This window comes from Somniosus microcephalus, chromosome 1 (assembly GCF_052327205.1).
Source record: "Somniosus microcephalus isolate GS21.2 chromosome 1, FLI_Smic_1.0, whole genome shotgun sequence".
NCBI classification, from domain to species: Eukaryota; Metazoa; Chordata; class Chondrichthyes; order Squaliformes; family Somniosidae; genus Somniosus; species Somniosus microcephalus.
Genome location: NC_140987.1, coordinates 143,179,526 through 143,199,772, shown reverse-complemented (window position 1 = coordinate 143,199,772; position 20,247 = coordinate 143,179,526). Strand labels below are relative to the sequence as shown.

At 46.1% G+C, this 20,247-nt stretch overlaps 1 protein-coding gene across 1 annotated transcript in view; it reads left to right on the top strand.

The window, feature by feature from the left end:
* tmc1 (transmembrane channel-like 1) overlaps positions 1-12,533 on the top strand; it is a 198,277-nt gene extending 185,744 nt beyond the window's left edge. Inside the window, exons 18-20 of the mRNA XM_085964613.1 lie at positions 3,963-4,041; positions 7,744-7,831; positions 12,176-12,533. Coding sequence (XP_085820739.1) covers positions 3,963-4,041; positions 7,744-7,831; positions 12,176-12,432 — 424 coding nt within the window. The 3' untranslated portion in view covers positions 12,433-12,533. The remainder of the gene's footprint in view (positions 1-3,962; positions 4,042-7,743; positions 7,832-12,175) is intronic.
* Positions 12,534-20,247: the final 7,714 nt, after the last annotated feature.

The window sequence follows — 20,247 nt, the reverse complement described above, 5'->3', positions numbered from 1 at the left end:
TCTATCTTTGCTTCCCTTTCCTCTATCTCCGTGCACAGGTTCCCAACCCCCCGCCATTTTAGTTTAAACCCTCCCCAACAGCACTAGCAAACACTCCCTGTAGGACATCAGTTCCGGTCCCATCCAGGTACAAACCGTCCAGTTTGTACTGGTTCCACCTCCCCCAGAACCGGTTCCAATGTCCCAGGAATTTGAATCCCTCCCCCTTGCACCATTCCTCTAGCTGCGTATTCATCTGAAATATCCTTCCATTTCTACTCTGACTAGCACGTGGCGCTGGTAGCAATCCTGCGATTACTACCTTTGAGGTCCTATTTTTTAATTTACCTCCTAACTCCCTATATTCAGCTTTTAGGACCTCATCCCATTTTTTACCTATATCGTTGGCACCTATATGCACCACGACAACTGGCTGCTCACACTCCCCCTCCAGAATGCCCTGCAGCCGCTCCGAGACATCCTTGACCCTTGCACCAGGGAGGCAACATACCATCCTGGAGTCTCGTTTGCGGCCGCAGAAACGCCTATCTAGTCTCCTTACAATAGAATCCCCTATCACTATAGCTCTCCCGCTTTTGTTCCTCCCGTCCTGTGTAGCAGGACCACCCATGGTGCCAGGAAGTTGGCTGCTGCTGCCTTCCCCCTCAACAATATCCAAAGTGGTATATCTGTTTGAAAGGGGGATGGCCACAGGGGACCCCTGCACTACCTGCCTGCACCTACTACTCTGCCTGGTGGTCACCCATTCCCTTCCTGCCTGTGCAGCCTTTACCTGCAGTGTGACCAACTCCCTAAACATGTTATCCACAATGTGCTCAGCATCGCAAATGCTCCAGTATGTATCCATTCGCAGCTCCAGCGCCGCAATGCGGTCTGTCAGTAGCTGCAGCTGGATACATTTCCCGCACACATGGTCGTCAGGGACACAGGAAGTGTCCCTGATTTCCGGCATAGTACAGGAGGAGCATGCCATGGGGCTGAGCTGTGCTGCCATGACTTACCCTTTAATTAATTCAAATGAAATTAAATCAAATCAATACCACTAATTACACTACACAACAGGGGAGTGCGCCTGCACCAAGGTTCTCGGATGCAGCACTGGAGGCCTTGGTACAGCAGGTAGACAGGAGGAGAGAGGTCCTGTTTCCACAGGGAGGCAGGAGGCCCTCTCAGGAAATGCAGAAAAGGCAATGGGAGCAGGCAGCCGTCATGGTCAATGGCAGCAGCGTAGCTCCGAGGACCTGGATGCAATGCAGGAAGAAGTTTAATGACCTCATACGAGTGGTCAAGGTCAATGAATTCATCTTCAAATGTCATATCCCACCATCTGCACCACTACCCTCACACACTGCTCAATGCACCACACCCCCATCACTCACCTACCAATAATCTCTACCAAGCACGACTCATGCCTCACATTCATAGCTTCACCTCACATTCATCGCTTCACCTCAACCTCACACATTTACCACCCATATCTCACAGCTTGAACACACCGTCAGCTATTCAACCATGGCAGGCATATCACTCAAGCACATTGCACCACTCTCACTGACACACTTCCCTTTCTCCAAGACATTGATGATGAAGACACAGCACCATCACTCGATTTCACACTTGCAGCCACCAGCTCAGATACTGACACTCCGCGTACTTTACAGGTTAGGTTAGAGGCGGGATCTGTACGTGATGAGTCACAAGGCATGAGTGGCCTGCAGGCAGGGCAGGGGAAAGGGTAGCACAGGTGCCAGCTCCCTGCAGGACGATGTCGCACATGAGTTCTGCTGCAGAGGACTTTGATGGAGCAGCCTACAGAAAAAGGCTGCTGGGTAGGCACAAAGAAATGCTTGGTGCATTAGCAGGCCTTTCAGAAAGCCTAAGTGCAATGTCAAGGAGCATGGAATCAGGCACCAACCTTGCACAGGGCTTTACGCAGAGCTTGAAGCCCGTGATTTCTAGCATGGAAGTGATGGGCGACTCCATTAATGCACTTGCGGACCCAACCGTCATGCAGCGTCTGAGGGCCGATGTCTCAGCTTCCATTGCAGCACAAGCAGAAGCCACCCAATGTCTGAATGCTGCCATGCAAGCTCAGACTGCTGCCATCATGGCTGTGTTTACCAGGGTGGAAAGAGGCTTGCAGGTTGTCACAGCACTCCAGCAATCTGTCCTCCAACAGATTACTAGGATTGCTGAGACGCCGCCCCAGGGGAGTGGCAGTGGCTCTGTGGAGCATGAACATGCTGTCCTCTCTCAGGCTGACAGCATTCGTCCTCCCACCACTGCCACTCTGCCAGTGCCCTTGCTGTTGCCTCTCAGCCAGCCAGCCCAGACTGCTGCCTGCCATGCTGAGGTGGTACAGTTTACAGCCTGGCCTTCTAGACGCAGAACTGCTCGAGGTCATCCTGCAAGGCAATCTGCAGTCTCCCCCACTGAAAGTCAGCAGCCTTCCACCAGCCATGCCGCAGCCACTGGGGTAGCACTTTGTAGGAGCACTAGGACAGGCAAAGGCACACGGAAAACAGCCACTAAGGGAATGCACAAGGGTGAGTCATTGACTTTGTTATGTAATATTGGATGAATTGATGTATAAAGTTGGTTTGGAATGTTTCTTTTGTGGTGGCTTTTATTTCAGCATTGAGGCCAAGAGAACACTGTATTGGTCCAGAACAGAGGGATGGTAAGGTGTGTGACTGTTGTACAATGAGGATTTGGGGTTGTGTTCAGTGGGACTGCAGTTGAATGAGGCGATGATGGACAGCCCGGCCGGAGACAAGATGTTCTGGTTGCCTCCTCCTCTTTCTCCTCTTCCTCCTCCCTCTCCTCCTTCTGCAAGCAGCTTGTCCTCTTCTTATCTGCCTCTGCTGCATCTCCCTGTCATGCTGCAGGTCAAGGGGGATGACAACTAGAGCATTCAAGACTGGGAGTAAGTGGTCTGACCAGAACCCTTGAAGTCAGAACCAAGGCCTTCGCCACTTGCAGCCCCACTCCCTGTCACCTCACCAACTGTAAACAACTCTAGAAAGCACCAAACACTTCTTCAAACATACACAGAGCCAGCAGAAATTAATCAGCAACTAACCTGAGAGTGGTTGCTGATCCCTTTAAATAGCGCTGGTTGGGGTCCTTACTGTTGCTGAATGCATGTTCAGCTGTGTGTGGTTAGGACAGGGTGTTAGCTCCAGCATTGATGATGAAAATGGTAGGGCTGGCGTCATGATCTGCCTACTCGACATACTGCCGCTCGCCCTACCGCCCTCACCAAAATGCCGTCCGGTGCGGCCCGCTCCAGAAGTGCGCGTGCACACCGCGGACGACATTTTTGACACAAAATAAGCACTATGGAGGCAAATTTCTTGCCCGCAATGTCCCGGATCACTATCCCAAGATCCCTGCTGCAAGTTCACATTTTTGGAGTGAGGATTGTATTAGTCTCACTTGTGATTGAACAGCCTGCTGACATTGCTAAAGCTCATAGATAATGGGATGACTTGGACAAGATATCAGAGGGCAACCAACAACTGTAGCCTTGCAAGTCTACAACAGAGGAGGAGGGATGAAAATTGGCAGAAAGAATGAAGATTAAAAAGTGTCATAAGAGAAGCATAGCTATGACCGTCTCATTTAATTCCACACATATACACTTGGGGATAATTGTTTTTATAAAAGCACTGTAGTGTCATTGGTTTTGAATCAAATCACCAAAATAGCTTTATGACATGATCATGAACAACGTATGGGTAGATTTTATAAATTTGTGGTTGCAGTGTTAATTTTAATTAATACTAAAATCCCATGGGGTAATTTGAATGCCTGCATTTCTGATATGCGCACCTGACAGGTACAGCTTTTGTTGAGATTATACATTTACGCGATCTACCCGATATTCTTTTGAAATGCAAACATTTTTGAAATGTCAGATTAAAGAAATTAACAATGATGCAAATTTTACTCTTTTGCAGTTTGGCTATCTATTATCTTCAGACAACCTCTGAATCATATAAAGCTGCAAACTTGGAATTAAAGAAGAAACTACAAAATGTAGGTATTCACCTTAACAAAGGAATAGTGTTTTATAGAAGTGTTCTAAATACCTAAATGTTGTAAATAGAAATACGTATACATTTATCAGTGTGTTCCAGTTGTCCATTGTCACTATAATTTATTGTCAGAATGGTCAGGCAGTGATAGACTGAGAGCAGACCTTTTTTGTACAGCTCCTTTATTAGGTTCCACTCCAATGTCACCACTGGATGCAGTGCAACATTTCTATCTGTAACAAGAATCCTCTGCCTCTAGCTCATTTTTTAGTTAAGACAGGGCAACGTGACTAGAAACTGGATAGTGCAGTGGGTTAGCACAATGTCCTTTCACCTCAAGGACATTGACTAAGAGCCAGCCAAGCTAGCAGTAGGAGGTACTTTTCTGAAGTAGATTATTGTGACAGAGCAGAGTGAGCTGATAAGGGAGCAATAGGCCTGGAATTTCTTTGGGATTAACCACTAGAAAAAGAAAGGCATCTGTTAATGCTGGGTGTCTGATGATTTCAGGAGCTCCCGGTTGGCCTTGTAAAGCATGGAACCTCCGCCTTCTCCTTACAAGGCCAATGATGCCTGGGGAGCAGAGCCAGCATGGGATCTTGTTATGTCTGGAGTTACTGCTTCCCCATCTCAGAAAGTAGGACTGTAGGATTTGGAAAATAGACTTTCTCCTATCAATTTATAATTGTATTCTATAATGTTATATATATATTGCTTGTTTATTGTTCATTTAAAAAATTCTCTTAATATTTTAAACTTAAAATGAGATCTGATGTGATGCTCTACTGCTTTCAAAGACTGGAGAGGTCCTGTGGAAGCACAAGTTAAATTCCAATGGCTTAAACATAGTTAGAAGACAGGATCTACTGTTCAAGATCCAAAGCACATTATTGAGCTTACCTAGATCTGAAGACTAGCATACACTTTCAAAGTTATGGTGAATTGGGACTCATCCCCGAGAGTGAGCTAGACATCAAAGTGAAATAATCTAGAGTAAGAAGGGTAGAAAATTATGGGAATACTTTTAATGGGAATTCAAGCCACAATGTGTGCAGTTCTGGTCGCCTCACTATAGGAAGGATGTGATTGCTTTGGCGAGGGTGCAGAGAAGATTCACCAGGATGTTACCTGGGATGGAGCGCCTCAGCTATGAAGAGAGGCTGGACAGGCTGGGGTTGTTTTCCTTGGAGCAGAGAAGGCTGAGGGGGGACCTGATTGAGGTGTACAAAATGATGAGGGGCATAGATAGGGTAGATAAAGAGGAACTTTTCCCCTTAGTGGGGGGGGTCAATAACAAGGGGGCATAGATTCAGGGTAAGGGGCAGGAGATTTAGAGGGGATTTGAGGAGGAACTTTTTCACCCAGAGGGAGGTTGGAATGTGGAATTCAATGCCTGAAAGGGTCGTAGAGGCAGGAACCCTCACAACATTCAAGAAGCATTTGGATGAGCACTTGAAATGCCATTGCATACAAGGCTATGGACCAAATGCTGGAAAATGGGATTAGACTGGACAGGGATGGATGGGCGGCGCAGACACGATGGGCCGAAGGGCCTCTTTCTGTGCTGTAAAACTCTATGACTCTATGACTCTATGAATGTTTATTCCCAATCTGCCTCTAATCAGTGATTTTGAAACATATTAATGAACATGTAGAAACACTGATAATTGTTAGGATTGGCCCTTAATGAAAATTTGGGGTTTACCTTAAATATTTTAGCAGATTCACCAGTGCTGGCCACGCCTGTAAGTAGCCCTTGTGTCTTACATTCAGGTGGCTGTAGCACCCAATATCAAATCATAAGCTACCATAACCCTCAGGTGGAGGGCATAATGATGGAACCCCCTTGTGAATTGAACTTGATATCATGTCCTTTATGCATGTTCTGATGAGCACTTCTCCAGTCTTTCAGTGGGTGGATTGAAAACATTTTAGTGAGACCTGATATGAATCTTTAAACTGCTTTATTTTACAGACAGCAAGTGAACATACGGAGTGAAAGTTATAATCAAAATACACTTACTTCACTTAACTTCAAGCCCTTCCTCGTGAATAATAAGAAAAAATAAATAAACCGCGTCACACTATCCTGTGTTAGTGGGATAACTGAACTTATTCTGGCCTGCTTTCTGGTTCTGACCAGTCCTGAACTTAAATGAGTGAGTTTTCCCTTGTAGGCTGGGCTCCATTCCAGACCCTGCTGGACAGACTGACTTTACATGTGTCCCTTTGTCCTTTGTATCACACAATAGATTACTAGAGAAGATTAACGGGTCTGAAATTAGTAGGAGGATGGCAAAATGGAATAAAATTTGGTTAGAAGAATACTTGTTTTCTCCCCACATGGCCAAATCATATGATACCGTAACCCAGGGGTGCAGTTATTGAGTCCCAGCCCTCAAATTGGACTGGGCTTCTTTTCTTAACACTATCAGGCAGAACTGGCAAATGGAATTCAGTGTCAGTAAATGTGAGGTGATATATTTTTGGTAAAAAAGTAACAGCAGTCACTATACTCAATGGAAGTGCGCTCGATGGTGTGGAAGAGCAGAGGGATTTGGGGGCACAAGTTCACAGGACATTAGAGGCAGCAGCTCAGCTTGATAAGGCCATAAAAAAAAGCTAAGGGAATTCTAAGTTTTATCACCAGAGGTATAGAATATAAAAGCGAAGAGGTAGTGGTGACCCTATATGAAGCCTTAATAAGACCTCATGTGCTGGTTGGGTTTCACACTATAGGAAGGAAATTGAGGCTTTAGAGAGGTACAATGTAGATTGATTGGGATGCTGCCTGGTATGAGGAAATAGAAAGACTTGAAAAATTGGGTCTTTTTTCATTGCAGCAACTCAGATTACAGGACAGTATGATAGAAGTTTTTAAAATTATGTAAAGTTGGGTCAGGGTAGATAGGAGCAGACTGTTTTTAGTAGTTAATGAATTAAGAGAAAGGTGACATAGATACAAGATTAAATTTAAGACAGGGAGAGAAACTCCTTTATGCAGATAGTTACGAGTCTGTCGAATTCACTTCCTGAGTTAGTGGTTGAGGCAGAAACTATGTTAACATCCAAGATTAGATTGGATAAATGGATAAAGGAATATGGTTACAGGGCAGGTAAATGTGACTAGAATTATTTGCTATTGTGGAGGGTGAACATTGATATGGGCTAAATGGCCTGATTCCATGTTGTAACGTCTATGTATTTCTATGTAGTTTTTCTTTGTGTTTCCAGGAAGTGGGAGGGTTTTCCCTCTGACTTCTTCCTCATTCTGGGATTCAGCAGTAGTCCTGTCAACCAAACTGGCTACTTCATTCTCCAGAATATATTCGCAGTAGATAATCATCTGTTACTCCAAGAATAATGTCTCAAGTGGATGGCCTATTGGTAGCCCTTGGTTGTTGTGAAAAACAGTAAGGATAGTTGGCTCACTAAAACATCAATGCCTTCTTCACTTCAGCAGCTGTAAGAAGGATTTTGAATCTGTATGAACTCTTAATTTTAAAACACAGCAGTTAAACCTAATCCATTCCCAACTCTTCTTTATGGAAAAATGGTCAAAAGATCCTCAAACATGACACATCTTTTATAATATTTATGGCTATGTGAATTTAATATAATTTACACCCTCTTTATTACTTTACTACATTTATTAATCACATTAAAAAGCAAACTAATTTGTTTTTGTTGGAATTATTGATAGCAAAGTGACGAAAATAAAAAGAGAAACAAAAAGAACGCCGCAGCTGCAGCAGATCAGATGGAACAACTGCAAAATTCCATACAGAAAGGTACGGAAAATGAATCCAGGTAAACAGTAAAACGTTGCCAAATATTGTTCTGTGTTCTGTAATTTTGCACAGGCATATACTTGGCTCCCTCAGTTATGCACAGAAAAAAGTAGATTTTTGAACCTGTGAATCATGGAATCATAGAATCTTACAGCAGAGACGGAGGCCATTCGGCCCATCATGCCCGTGCTGGCTCTTTGAAAGAGCTGTCCAATTAGTCCCATTATTACTCTTGCCCCATAGCCCTGCAAGTATTTCCTTTTCAAGTATTTATTCAATTCCTTTTTGAAAGTTACTATTGAATCTACTTCCAGCACTCTTTCAGGCAGTGAATTCCAGATTGTAACAACTCCCTGTGTAAAATACATTTTCCTCATCACCCCTCTAGTTCTTTTTCCAATTATGTAAAATACTTCTTTGACTACTTCCCACTGTTTGTCCATGGGTTTACCTATTAACAGCTCAGCCCAGTTTACTGTGGTCAATTTATTTTTCATCCCTTTGAAGTTCGCCTTACTTAAATTTAAAAGCTTTGTTGTGATTCTTGCGTCTCCCTCTGAAACCTAATATCAAATTCAAACATCTTATATTATATGCAAGATGTTTACTTAAAGCTTTGGATCACTTTGGACCTGCATATTTTGATACCTCAATATTAAGACAAAATTGAAAATCATTAAAACATAATTATATAAAAGTATTACAAAAGCAAAATACTGCAGCTGCTGGAAATCTGAAATAAAAACAGAAAATGCTGGAAACACTCAGCAGGTCAGGCAGCATCTCTGGAAAGAGAAATAGAGTTAACATTTCAGGTTGATGACCTTTCATCAGAATATTATATATAAAAGTATTGCTGGTGAATATGGACCATTGAACCTCATCATTCACTACAGCTTCTACCTAACAACATGGAAAGAGAACTCACAAAGACTTCCTTCATAGGGGCTCAACAATCCTAACATTAGCCCTTCCTAAAGAAATGCCTTTGACCTGTGAACCACATAGAAAAGTTAAATTATTTTCAGTCATTTGGTTTCCTGTCTAGTCTTCAAATGCTTTTATCTAGTGGCCAGAAAACAAAAAGACAAACAGATAAACAAATACTCAGATGAGACAGTTGAAAGTTTCCCAAGTGCATGTGAAGCTCAGCCCAGCTGCAAATTATAAAATTAAGGTATATGTTTTCTTCCTTCATGGCCTCAGTTTTACATATTATAAGGGCCTAGAAATTTTATTGTGCAGCGCCTGTTTTTCAGGTGAGAAATGGGCGCTGAAGGATTGAATATAGCGTGTGCACGCTCAGTCCACGCTGGAAGTGCACCACACGCTATGGCCCAGAAATTCAGGTCTCCACGGGTGAGTACGCGCGGTATACTCACCCGTAAGCCCAATGGAAGTGCCGGTTTCCTGCATGCACTGCGCATGCGCGGGAAACCGGCACTTCCGTTCCCCTGAAAGAAGGGGTTCAGAGATCGAACGCGTGCACAGGAGAGGCTGCGCATGCGCATCGAACTTACTTTTTTTTGCAGGTTTTCCCGGGAAGGTAAGTCTCCAGAAGTTACACATATAAAAAGCAGTCGCAAGGCCTGCTTTTTACAAGGTAAGTGGTGAATTAATTAAAATTCAAACATTTTTTCCACAGGTTTATTATTTTTAAATACTTTAAAGAAAGGTAAGTTTATTTTTAGCCCCGTTAGAAAATAAAAAAAAAATTTCAAAAATTTAAATGATTGTTTAAAATAGTTATTTCATGTAATTTATAGTTAATTTAAAAAATGTGATTAAAAAAAACAATTATTTGAAGATTTAGTGATGTTTTGCGGCTTGTAGTATTTATAAGTTTGACAGCCCTTCCTGTCAAACTTATGAATGAAACATTCCCTGCTCCGATTGGCTCCCCATGGCCCACGTGATCCCAGGGGACGCATCAAACTAACTGCGTCCCTGGGATACGCAAGCGCTGTGCGCCGGCAGTTGGAGCAGGCCCAGGATCGGAATTCCACGGGGGCCCACAGCTCAACGGCCGGCGCGCTAGGTAAGTGCAGGTCGGGGGCTTATACCCGCGGGAAGCCCCTGACCCGAATTTCTGGGCCATTGATTAGGGTGCCCTGCATTCGTCCAGCACTCCCATGTGAAATAGGTGTTATGCCCGTTTCCTATGTAAATTGGGGGCCTATCGCCTAGTTCAGACCCCTTTGCCAAACTGGATCACGACTGACCACAGTATGCGCCATGTATGATGTGATCAATTTTCTCGGGTCTACAGCAGCTGAATCAATTCCCCTTAAAGGGACAATTGGAGACTGCCACCAAAAAGAGAAGTACAAAATTATATACTTACCTGAATGTGGAACCAGGAGGAGCACTCTTGCTGCCTTCCTGATTGCCTCAACCCCTTTCTTCCGGACTTACATACTTCTCTTGGCTGGTTTTCCAGCTGGCCGATCACGCTCACCCCCACGACCGGCGAGCTGGCTTTGGATCTGCAACTGACACTCGCAGCTCATCGGTAATATACAAATGAGGCTGACGGACCAATTTACCGTGGTCCTGCTGGACCTCGTTAGGCATGTGCGGTAGTGATACTTGTGTGGTTGTTTGTGTATGAGTAAGAAGGGAGACCAGACATAAAAAGAGCAGGATGATATTAGCCACTGAGTTTTAAGGTGGCCTGCAATTTCACCTTTCTTTGCATTCTTGATGCTTTTATTTGGACAAGGATGTCCACGATGGCTTCCTCAAAGAGGGTCACGGGCTCGCAATTTCTTGGTGCTAATTCAGTTTCCGTGTGTTAGGACTCATCTTGCTGTGCAGTCTTAAGTTGTGAGTTAAAGGAGCACTAAGCATTTGCCCAATCTACAGCCCATCTTATGTGTTACTAACTGCATAATACAGCTAGGTTTTGGTATAATGATTTGCTGTGTAAAGCCCTTGTGATATGTCAGTGTACTATGGGTTTCAGTTGTGACATGTAGCATGATGCCCTGCTAGAGTAAGCAATGAAAGAGCTGTAAAGTTGTTAAGGCTTGATGTAGGCCAGCAGTAAATGCGTACCAAGTTGACAGGCAGCATGCATAGTTGGACCATCTAACTGGTATCTGACATTGTTGTGTAGTTATATCTTGGGAGTTTTCCTAAGGTCTACCATTTTCTGCATCTTTCCGAGGCCCTGCAGCTATTGTATGCGATGGTGACCCTGGCCGCCACGTCCTGCCAGGCATGCTGCACCGCTATTCCTTGGAAAGGATTCCCTACAGCAAGTAAGGCAACTCTTCTTGTATCCAACTAAGGCAGCAGCTCCCCCACTTCATTATCCTTCAAACAGTAGACTCTATTTCCTAACTCCAAACTTCTTTTGCCATTCAGCAGTTTTTGTCAGACACATTTTTTGGCTTTCTCTTTAAATCCCAGCTTCAACCCTTAAAGAGTTGCAGCTGCGGTAGATAAACTGATCTTGACTTTGGCAAGGTCCAGCCAGGAGGCATAATCCAGGCTCACTCTGCATCTCTAATTAGAGATGCCCTTAGAAGATTTCTATTTTGGATCAGTGCAAAGCTTGCAACGCACTGGTCCTACAACTCAAAAGTAGAACTGAAAAATCTACACTGAGTGTCTTATCAGAAAGCCGTGAGCTGCCATCATGCAACTTTCACATCTGATCTGAAACCTATGAACCATCATCCTTAAATTTGGAGTGTTCAAGGTCAATGGAGAAGCCCTTCAGTACTAACCTGGGAGGTTTGGGGCATTGATTTGAGTAGGCCCTAGGGGTCCACACTGAGTATGATTAGATATGTGACTTTTGTCCAAAATGACAGCCAGTTCTACTTTCCCTACATTTCCCTACATTGTAGGAAAGTCCCTGTGAGAGTCTGTGGAGGTAATTTCCACATTCACTGCCTGGGTGGTAATTGGACAGAGTGGATCACCCACTCACTGTAGAATCTGCGCAATTTTCATCCTGTGATTTCAATCGGATAAAAATGGGGCAGGTGCCACAATGGGCAGGTGATCTGATCTGCCAGATTAGTACCCAGGCGGTGAAGGTGAAAATGACCACCTATATTTCTGAATCTGAATATCTTTGTATTTACACTGGCATTTACGGTGTATTTCTGTAGATATAAACAGGCCTGTCGTATAACTTGGCTGAGTGTAATTAGGATAGGGTGTTGGTGCAGAGGGTGCACTCGCTGTTGTTTTAGATGGATATATTCACAATCAATCATTATAGGTTTAGCTTAATGACATGCTCTTTCCAGGCATGAGGCAAATAAAAGCTTTTAAAAGTATTCTTTAAAGTAAACAAACATGAAATCTGTCTTCCTATTTTTCATTCAGACAACAAAAGAGCAACAGGAGGTGTTGCAGATAAGAAACCAAATGGAGTTAATTCTTCTAAGCAACCTACAGCTCACGGTGCCTATCCACCCAATGGAAGAGGAATGAGACTTGCTGCTCCACCACGGGTAGCTGTGACTCGACCACCAGGGCCACGAGGTCCTGGCCAATTGCCAGGTCAACCTCGTTATCCTGGACCTCAGCACTATCACGGAGCTCACCCAAGGATGCCCAGAGGTGGTGCTGCTTATAGATAATGTGGACAGAGTGAGTCTGTACTTTAAACCTAACATAAAATTAATTTTAAAATGTACTTCAGTTTTTAGTGATTTTTTGTGAATAAAAGACATAATTCAAAGACAAATCAATAGTACAATGTGATAAATGCTGTGTATCAACACACTGCTGAAATAAAATTTGACTTAATTTAGAATATATGTTGTCAGTTGTACTTTTTTTGGAGGCTTTGCTAATAGTATCTAAGGTTTGAATTTGAAAGAAATATTATGTTTCCAATTTGTTTGACCCTTTTCTGCCTGTATTATGAATACTAAACTTGTAGGAAAAAAACCCCACAATTATTGTTCTATAGCTCTGGAAATGCTACAACATCCAAACACGTCAAAACTTTTGTACTGATAAATAACATATATACAATAATAATTGTCTAAGCAATTGTCTCTGTAATGATAAGCCTATGTAAAACCTTAATAGACCTCAGTTAGAGTACTGTGTGCAGTATTGGGCTCCTTAATGTAGGAAGGATATTGAGGCATTAGGCAGGGTATAACGCAGATTCACTAGGATGCTGTCTGATGTGAGGAAATATAAATACTAATAAAGATTTCAAAAATGGGACGTTTTCGCTAAAACAAAGTTGATTATGTGCCGATATGATAGAAGTGTTTTAAATTATGAAAGAATGGCACAGGCTAGATAGAAGCAGACTGTTTCCAGTCGTTGGGTGTCGAGTACAAGGGCCAAAGACACAACATTAAATGTAAGAGATTTAGAATACAGAGCAAGAGAAACTTCTTTACACAGCCAGTTGTGTCTGTGGAATTTACTTCCAGTGTTTGAGGCAGAAACTATTTCAACATTTAAAATTAGATTGAACAGGTGTATGAAGGAAAGGAGGATAAAGGAATATGGGAACAGGGCGGGTAAATGTAATTAGGGCTATTTGCTCACATGGGGGGTAAATATCGGCATGGACTGGTTGGGCCGAATGGCCTGTTTTCATATTGCAACTTCTATGTGGTTCTAAAAATGTTCAAACAATTTCACTGACCTTCTCTTTGGGGATCCAGGTCACAACCCATGCTTGGATCCCAACGTGGACCCCACGTCCACCATTTCTCTCTTCAGGAAAAAGCTTGAAGAGATCGCAAAGTCTCTGAAGAATGGATTCAGTCAAGAATATTTTTTTGTGGACTTCATGGGATTTTTCTGAGGGTATTTTCCCTGTTATGGGATTGCCCTATGCAGATACGTGAAAGACTGGTTTGTTAAAACTCCAGAGAACACATGGCAGTTGGCTGTGACAAAATAACTCATCCAGTATATATGGGTCCGCCCGACAGTCCTGGAAAAAGGAAGGGGGCCATTGAAATTGATTAGAAAAGCCATTCTAATATGCAAAAGCACTTCTCACCTCCATCTCAGAAGAGAAGCAGAACAATGAACCCACTAGCTCACCCAGCCAGAAGGAAGCCAGTTTTCCCAACACAAAGACCGAAAGCTATGTCCCAGACTTAGGGCCATTAATCCAATACGCATGGGTCCGACAATGACCCATCACTGATTAAGCACCGGAGTGCTTAGAATTTCTCCCAACACAAAGACCAAAAGATATGTCCCAGAGTAAGGGCCACTAACCCAATATGCATGGACCCGAGGATGACTCATCACAGATTAAGCACCGGAGCGCTCAGAAGCAAATGGATTTTTAAGACTGGTGGGAAAAAGGGGCAGGCAGACTATCTATAAAGATTGATTCTTTTCCACCATTCTCTCTCTCGCTCTTGCTCCAACAAGGCAAGAAGTACCAGAGAAAGCTGACGAGCAGAGCGATCAAAACCGGGGTAAGCATAATCCCTCAGAAGTGAAGTTTTTGGGCTATTCCGAGGGGGGAGCTTCATTTGGTTCAGCCAGGCGAAGGGGTTTATGCGACTGGGTAATTCGTTGGTAGGGGTGGAATTAGCGTCCACCATAGCAATAAGGGAATTACTGCTTGTTATAGTCTCCAGTTTTGTACTGTACGCATGTTGATTGTAATCTGGATTTTATTCTCCACAGGGATTGTGATTTCGTTTAGTAGTGCATGTTTTAGCCAGTGTATGTTAGACCAAATAAATACAAGTTTGATTTTTCACCGAAGCATTCCTGTCCGTGACTTATTTAATTTACAGTATTAATAATAATTCCCGGGTATAGAATTTTCGTAAGGCGGGGGCGATTTGAACCGTCCGTCTAGCAATTGGGCTAGGATCAAAACCGTTTACATCTCTTGGGGACCAGCGGCAGGATCTGGGTTAAAAGAGTGTAAAAAAAAAATGCCTACAAGCTGCTATATTTAGTAAAATGTTGGAACTGGCTCAGTGGGCCTATACATTGTCCATCGATTTATATTTATGCATCCTCATGTTTTGAGACAATTAAATAGAGCCAACCTGTAAAGGTATATTCTTTTCCCTGATTGGGCTACTTATTGAATCCAAGGGAATTTCTATAGGGAGCTCCAACAGACATTGAAGTGAGTCATCATAATGGGTATGATGCTCTTCAAAGATTTAACCTCCTACAATATCATAGTCCAGGATGGAGCCCAGAAATGGTTGCTTCTCTGCAACCTCACTACCATGGGGTTCCAAAAGTGGAGCATATGATAAATACAATGCAGATTTTTCAAATGTAACTCCACCAGGGTAGCTAATCAATACTGTACAACATACCTCAGGCGCACTGCACGTGAGATGATAATATCCATATTTTTCCTTCCAAGGGCTGGGTAGTCTCCAGGCATAAGCCTGCCCCCTGACTGGGCCATGCACCTTAAAATGAGAAAGAAATCAGAGCACAGCAGTAGGCCTCTCTAGGCTGCCAAGATTGGGGCCTTCTCTCTGCTGATGAAGGCCCCAAGTGTTAGAAATAATCCTGAAGGGGAGAAGAATTAAATAATCATTACCTGCCTCCATGTTTTCAGCTGATTGACAGGGGTCCAAAAGCAGGCCATGATGCCTGGTTTACATTGGCACTCCTGCTCTGAGGTGGTCCCACAAGTGGATTCCAAAGAAAATGAGGCAAGAGACTGAGCACATTCCCTCTCACCTTATTAAAATAGCTACACAGCGTTTACACTGGGGTGGGTGATTATTTGCGCTTAACAAGTTTTGGTGAGCTGTTGAGAATTGCACACCAATGTTCCCCCTAAGGTGCACGGCTGCGCGGCCTTGCACCAATCATGAGGTCACGCGCAGGCTGCTCACCAGCTCCTGCTGCTGGAAGAGATACCACACAGAAAACTTAAAGGGACCGCGCACGAAAAAAATTAGAGGGAACATTGCTGCACACATAAAATTAATTGTGTTAACAACAGCTACCATTAAAATTAAGAACGGTGAATGCAATGTCCAATATACCCAGGTCCATTTAGTTATGCTAATTAAGTGGGTTAAATGAGTGAATAATTGTCAAGAATTAATAACCCCACTAACAATCATTGGTGAGCGCAGTGTTAAATTGGTAAATTTGAAACAGGCCAACTCATAGGGCCCGATTTTCTGGATCGTGCGGGAAGTGGTCGGGTTCCCCGAATGTGGGGTTCCGACCTGAAAAAAAATGGGTCAGCCAGCTGCACGCAATTTTCCCTCAAGTGGCCAACTAATTTCCAGTGTGTGGGCAGCCTTGCTAATTGTCCATTCCCAGTCAGGAAGCCCCACAGTATGATGTCATCATTCGTGGTGCTTTCAAGGTCCACAGCAAGCATTGCTTCCTTTGTTGGCTTCCAAACGAACCATACAGGATGGCAGAGGAGCCTGCAGTAGCTGTGGCCCGTGCCAGACCCCAAGCTGCCTCCAAATTCGACGAAGCTTCACTGCAGGCATTATTGGATGGGGTTAGGGCCCACAGGGAGGTCCTCTTCCCTAGGGCAGGCAGGAAGAGGCCTCCCACTGAGACCAAGGCTGCATGGATGCAGCTGTCAGCAGATGTCAACTCGAATGTGCACGTAACCTTGGCATCACATCTCTAACTCCTTCCTCTACTCCCCCACAGGACCATCCAGAGCTCCCATCCCCACTATGGAGGAGGAAGAGGCTGTGCAGCCAGACTCCTCAGAGGAAGCTCCAACCTCTGAGGGCGCAGCGCCAGCAGAAGTAAGCGCACCCAGCACCAGCGCAGACAATCACACTTCGGGGGGACCTTCGGGACATAGAGTAGTGTTGTCACCTGGTGTTTCACAGCTCACAAGTGAGCCTCAGCAGATTCTGGAGACAGGGACAGCAGTGGAAAGTCCTCGTCGGAGATGGCAGGACTCTGCCAGCTCAGCCCAGCTGCGCTGCAGGTCGACCCTCTGCCTCTGGGTCCATCCGCAAGAGAAGAGGTGATGGATCTCCATGCACAGGTGCAGGAGTCTCTGGCAGGTTTTGTCTCCAGGGTTGCTGCGAGTGTGGAGTGAATGGAGGAGTCCATAGCGACCATGAGCAGAGCCTTTGTGGAGTCATTGGCGCAGGAACACATCACCATGGAAAGGTTGGCAACTCGCTAGGGTACGGAAAACATGGTGAGTGCTCATAAGAGAATGACATCTCTTGAGCGTTGGCCATCTATTGAACAGAGAAACCAGACCTTCATGGAAGTCCTTCTGAGTAGGACTGCCAGTGCAGATACGGGTCCCCATGGCCCCCTAAAGCGCAGCAAGGTGCTCTCAAGCCATTTCCAAGCACTGGCCCCTTCTGGCCTGTGCAGCTTCAGGTGAGTGAGCAGCAGTCTGGTGCTCCTGGTGCTCATCCTGCTGTTCTTGATTCTGCTGCTGCTGCCTCTGCTGCTGGAGATCCTCTAATGGCAAGAAGGGAAGGAAAAAAAGGCGTCCCATGCTTCTGGTAGATGCCTCCGCCGAGGAAGCACTGAGTGAGGGTGGCGAGAGGGGCTTCCCAGGAGATCACATTGGAGAAGTGTGTGAGGCTCCAACCTTCCACAGCTGTGCCTAAGCCTTGAAGAAGTAGCCCCAAGCCTGCAACAACAAGGTCCTTCAACATACAAATGCTGTCCCTTTAAATTGCAGCTTTCCCGAATGACCTGCAGCTGAGAGCAAGCAAGCCGGCAAGCTTCACACCAGGTTTTATCAGCGGGGTTCCCCGCAGGCGTGTTTGACGTGGGGAACCCCTGAAAATTGCAAGGGCACCCTAAAATGGCATTAAACATGCCAATAATTGGTGATCAGGGTCCCGACGGCCAGTCCCGCCAGCGGCGGGAGGGACTGATTCGGGTCGCGGAGAAACAGCGGTCCGAAAGTCGGACAGGGCGGGGAATCAGGCGGGGGGGGGGGTCGCGAACCCCTATTTCGGCAATTTTCTGCCCCCGCCCGCATGAAAATCCGCACGACGGCTGGCAGAAAATCGGGGCCATAGTGTTGATCATCACTCCCACTTCTACCCTCCCAATCTATATATCTATATATATCTATAATATATCTTATATATATAATAAAGGAATCGATCTGTCTGTCTATCTGTCTGTCCTTCTGTCTGTCTGTCCTCACGTGTGCGTCTGTCCGGCTATGCGCTCGAAAGTTATAGAGCGTACCTACGCGCGCGTTACCTCCAAAGAAAGCTTACGCTTCTGGGACGGTCGTAAGCATATTTACTTTTCGGTCGGATGAAAATTGTTCGCGCCTTATGCAAAAAACCTTCAAAATTAAACTCATTATCTGCTACTTAGCATTGATTGACTGACATCAAGGTTCGACCAATCCTGTGCCGTCACGATTGACCAATCCTACAGTACAGTCTCCTGATGGTTGGCCAATCGGTGTGTGTGTGTGTGGGCGGGACTAATCGTTTTCATCTCAGGGATGTGGCAGCCATTGTTTCACTGCTTCCAGCTCAAACTACTTTGATCATCCAGCTTTGAAAAAGTTAGTATCTCTTTTAAAAATAACATAAGATTTACCAAAAACGTTTTATAAGTACTTTCATCTTTCAAGGTATTAAAAGGTAGAAATGTTGCCCGGCAGCAGATTGAGAGAGGGACACAGACAGGGCCCAAAAGCCTGGGACTCGATTTAAAATGTTGCCCGGCAGCAGATTCACAGAGGGACACAGAGAGGCCCCAAAGCCTGGCACTCGATTTAAACCGCCCAGCCCAAAACAGCCCTGGCAAAGCCGGGCTCCCCCAGCTAGTATAAAATAAAAGGATACGTCTGTCTGTCTGTCCTTCGGTGTGTCTGTCCGGCTATACACTCGAAAGTTATAGAGCGTACCTACACGTGCGTTACTTCAAAAGAAAGCTTACGATTCCAAAACGGTCATAAGCGTATTTACGTTTCGGCCGGACAAAAATTACACCCGCGATATCCAAAAAACATTCAAAATTCTGCTCATTAGCATCTCATTATCCGCTCATTAGCGATAGAGTGACGTCGAGGTCGACCAATCATACGCCGGGTTCCTGGCGCGTGCGGGCGGGCCCTCCTACAGTCGAGTGACGGGACGATTGACCAATCCTACGCTTCGGTGACCTGATGGTCGACCAATTGGTGCGTGTGTGGGCGGGCCTTATCGTTCTGAACCGAGGTGAGTGTCAGCCATCTTGCTTCCATTCTTTTTCCCGCTTTCTGCGTTTTTCTTTTCAAACCTACATTTCCAGCAAAAAAAAATTGCTTTTATTAAATTGTTTTAAAAAAAACTTCATTCATTTGTAAATATTTTCTCTAACCTGAAGATTTTTTTTCCTACCTTTCCCCATTTGTGTAAGGCCTCAGAACCTAGGCCTCAAAGCCTGGGCCTCTCCTGCCCAGACACGCCCGAGCTAGGTAATTGTCCCACAGCTTCTGCTCAGCTCTTCACCCCCCGTCACGTTACCCGGGGCAACGGCGTCAGCCACGAGGGTCACGGGACATACACAGGGAGCGCGTGCAGCAGGAGCAGCTGAGACGCAGCGTCTCTCTCTGTTCCCCGCTCGGCTCGGGCGGGGGTGCGGGGCTCTCAGGAGTGCGGATCTCGGGCGGGGCTTGGAGAGCGGGAAGGCTTACCCCGGCAACCGGGCCCGCCGGCCGTCTCTCACAGCCGCAATCGGCGGTTTTGAAGCCAGCTCGGGAGGGCGGGGCTCGGGAGGGCGGGGCTCCGGAGAGCGGGGGGCGGGGCTCGGGACATCGGGGGATGGGGCTCGCGACATCGGGAGATCGGGGGGCGGGACATCGGGAGATCGCGGGGCGGGACATCGGGAGATCGGGGGGCGGGACATCGGGAGATCGGGGGGCGGGACATCGGGAGATTGGGGGGCGGGACATCGGGAGATTGGGGGGCGGGACATCGGGAGACCGGTGGGCGGGACATCGGGAGATCGGGGGCGGGAGGTCGGGAGATCAGGGGGCGGGACATCGGGAGATCGGAGGGCGGGACATCGGGAGATCGCGGGGCGGGACAGCGGGAGATCAGGGGGCGGGAGATCGGGGGCGGGAAATCGGGAGATCAGGGGGCGGGACATCGGGAGATCGGGGGGCGGGACATCGGGAGATCGGGGGACAGGACATCGGGAGATCGGGGGGCGGGACATCGGGAGATCGGGGGCGGGGCTCCGGGACTCCCCCTCTCCTCCTCCCCCCTCCTCCCCCCTACACCCCCTCCTCCCCCTCCTCCCCCTCCACCCCCTCCCTTCTTCCCCCTTCTCCCCTCCCCCTTCCCCCTTCCCCCTTCCCCGAATTCCCCCCTTCCCCCATTCCCCCCTCTTCCCCCCCTCATTCCCCCCTCCTCCCCTCCCTTCCCCCCTCCCATCCCCTTTCCCCCCTTCCCCCCCTTCCCCCCAGTCGCTCTCTCTCTTCACCCCCAGTCGCTCTCTCTCTTCCCCCCAGT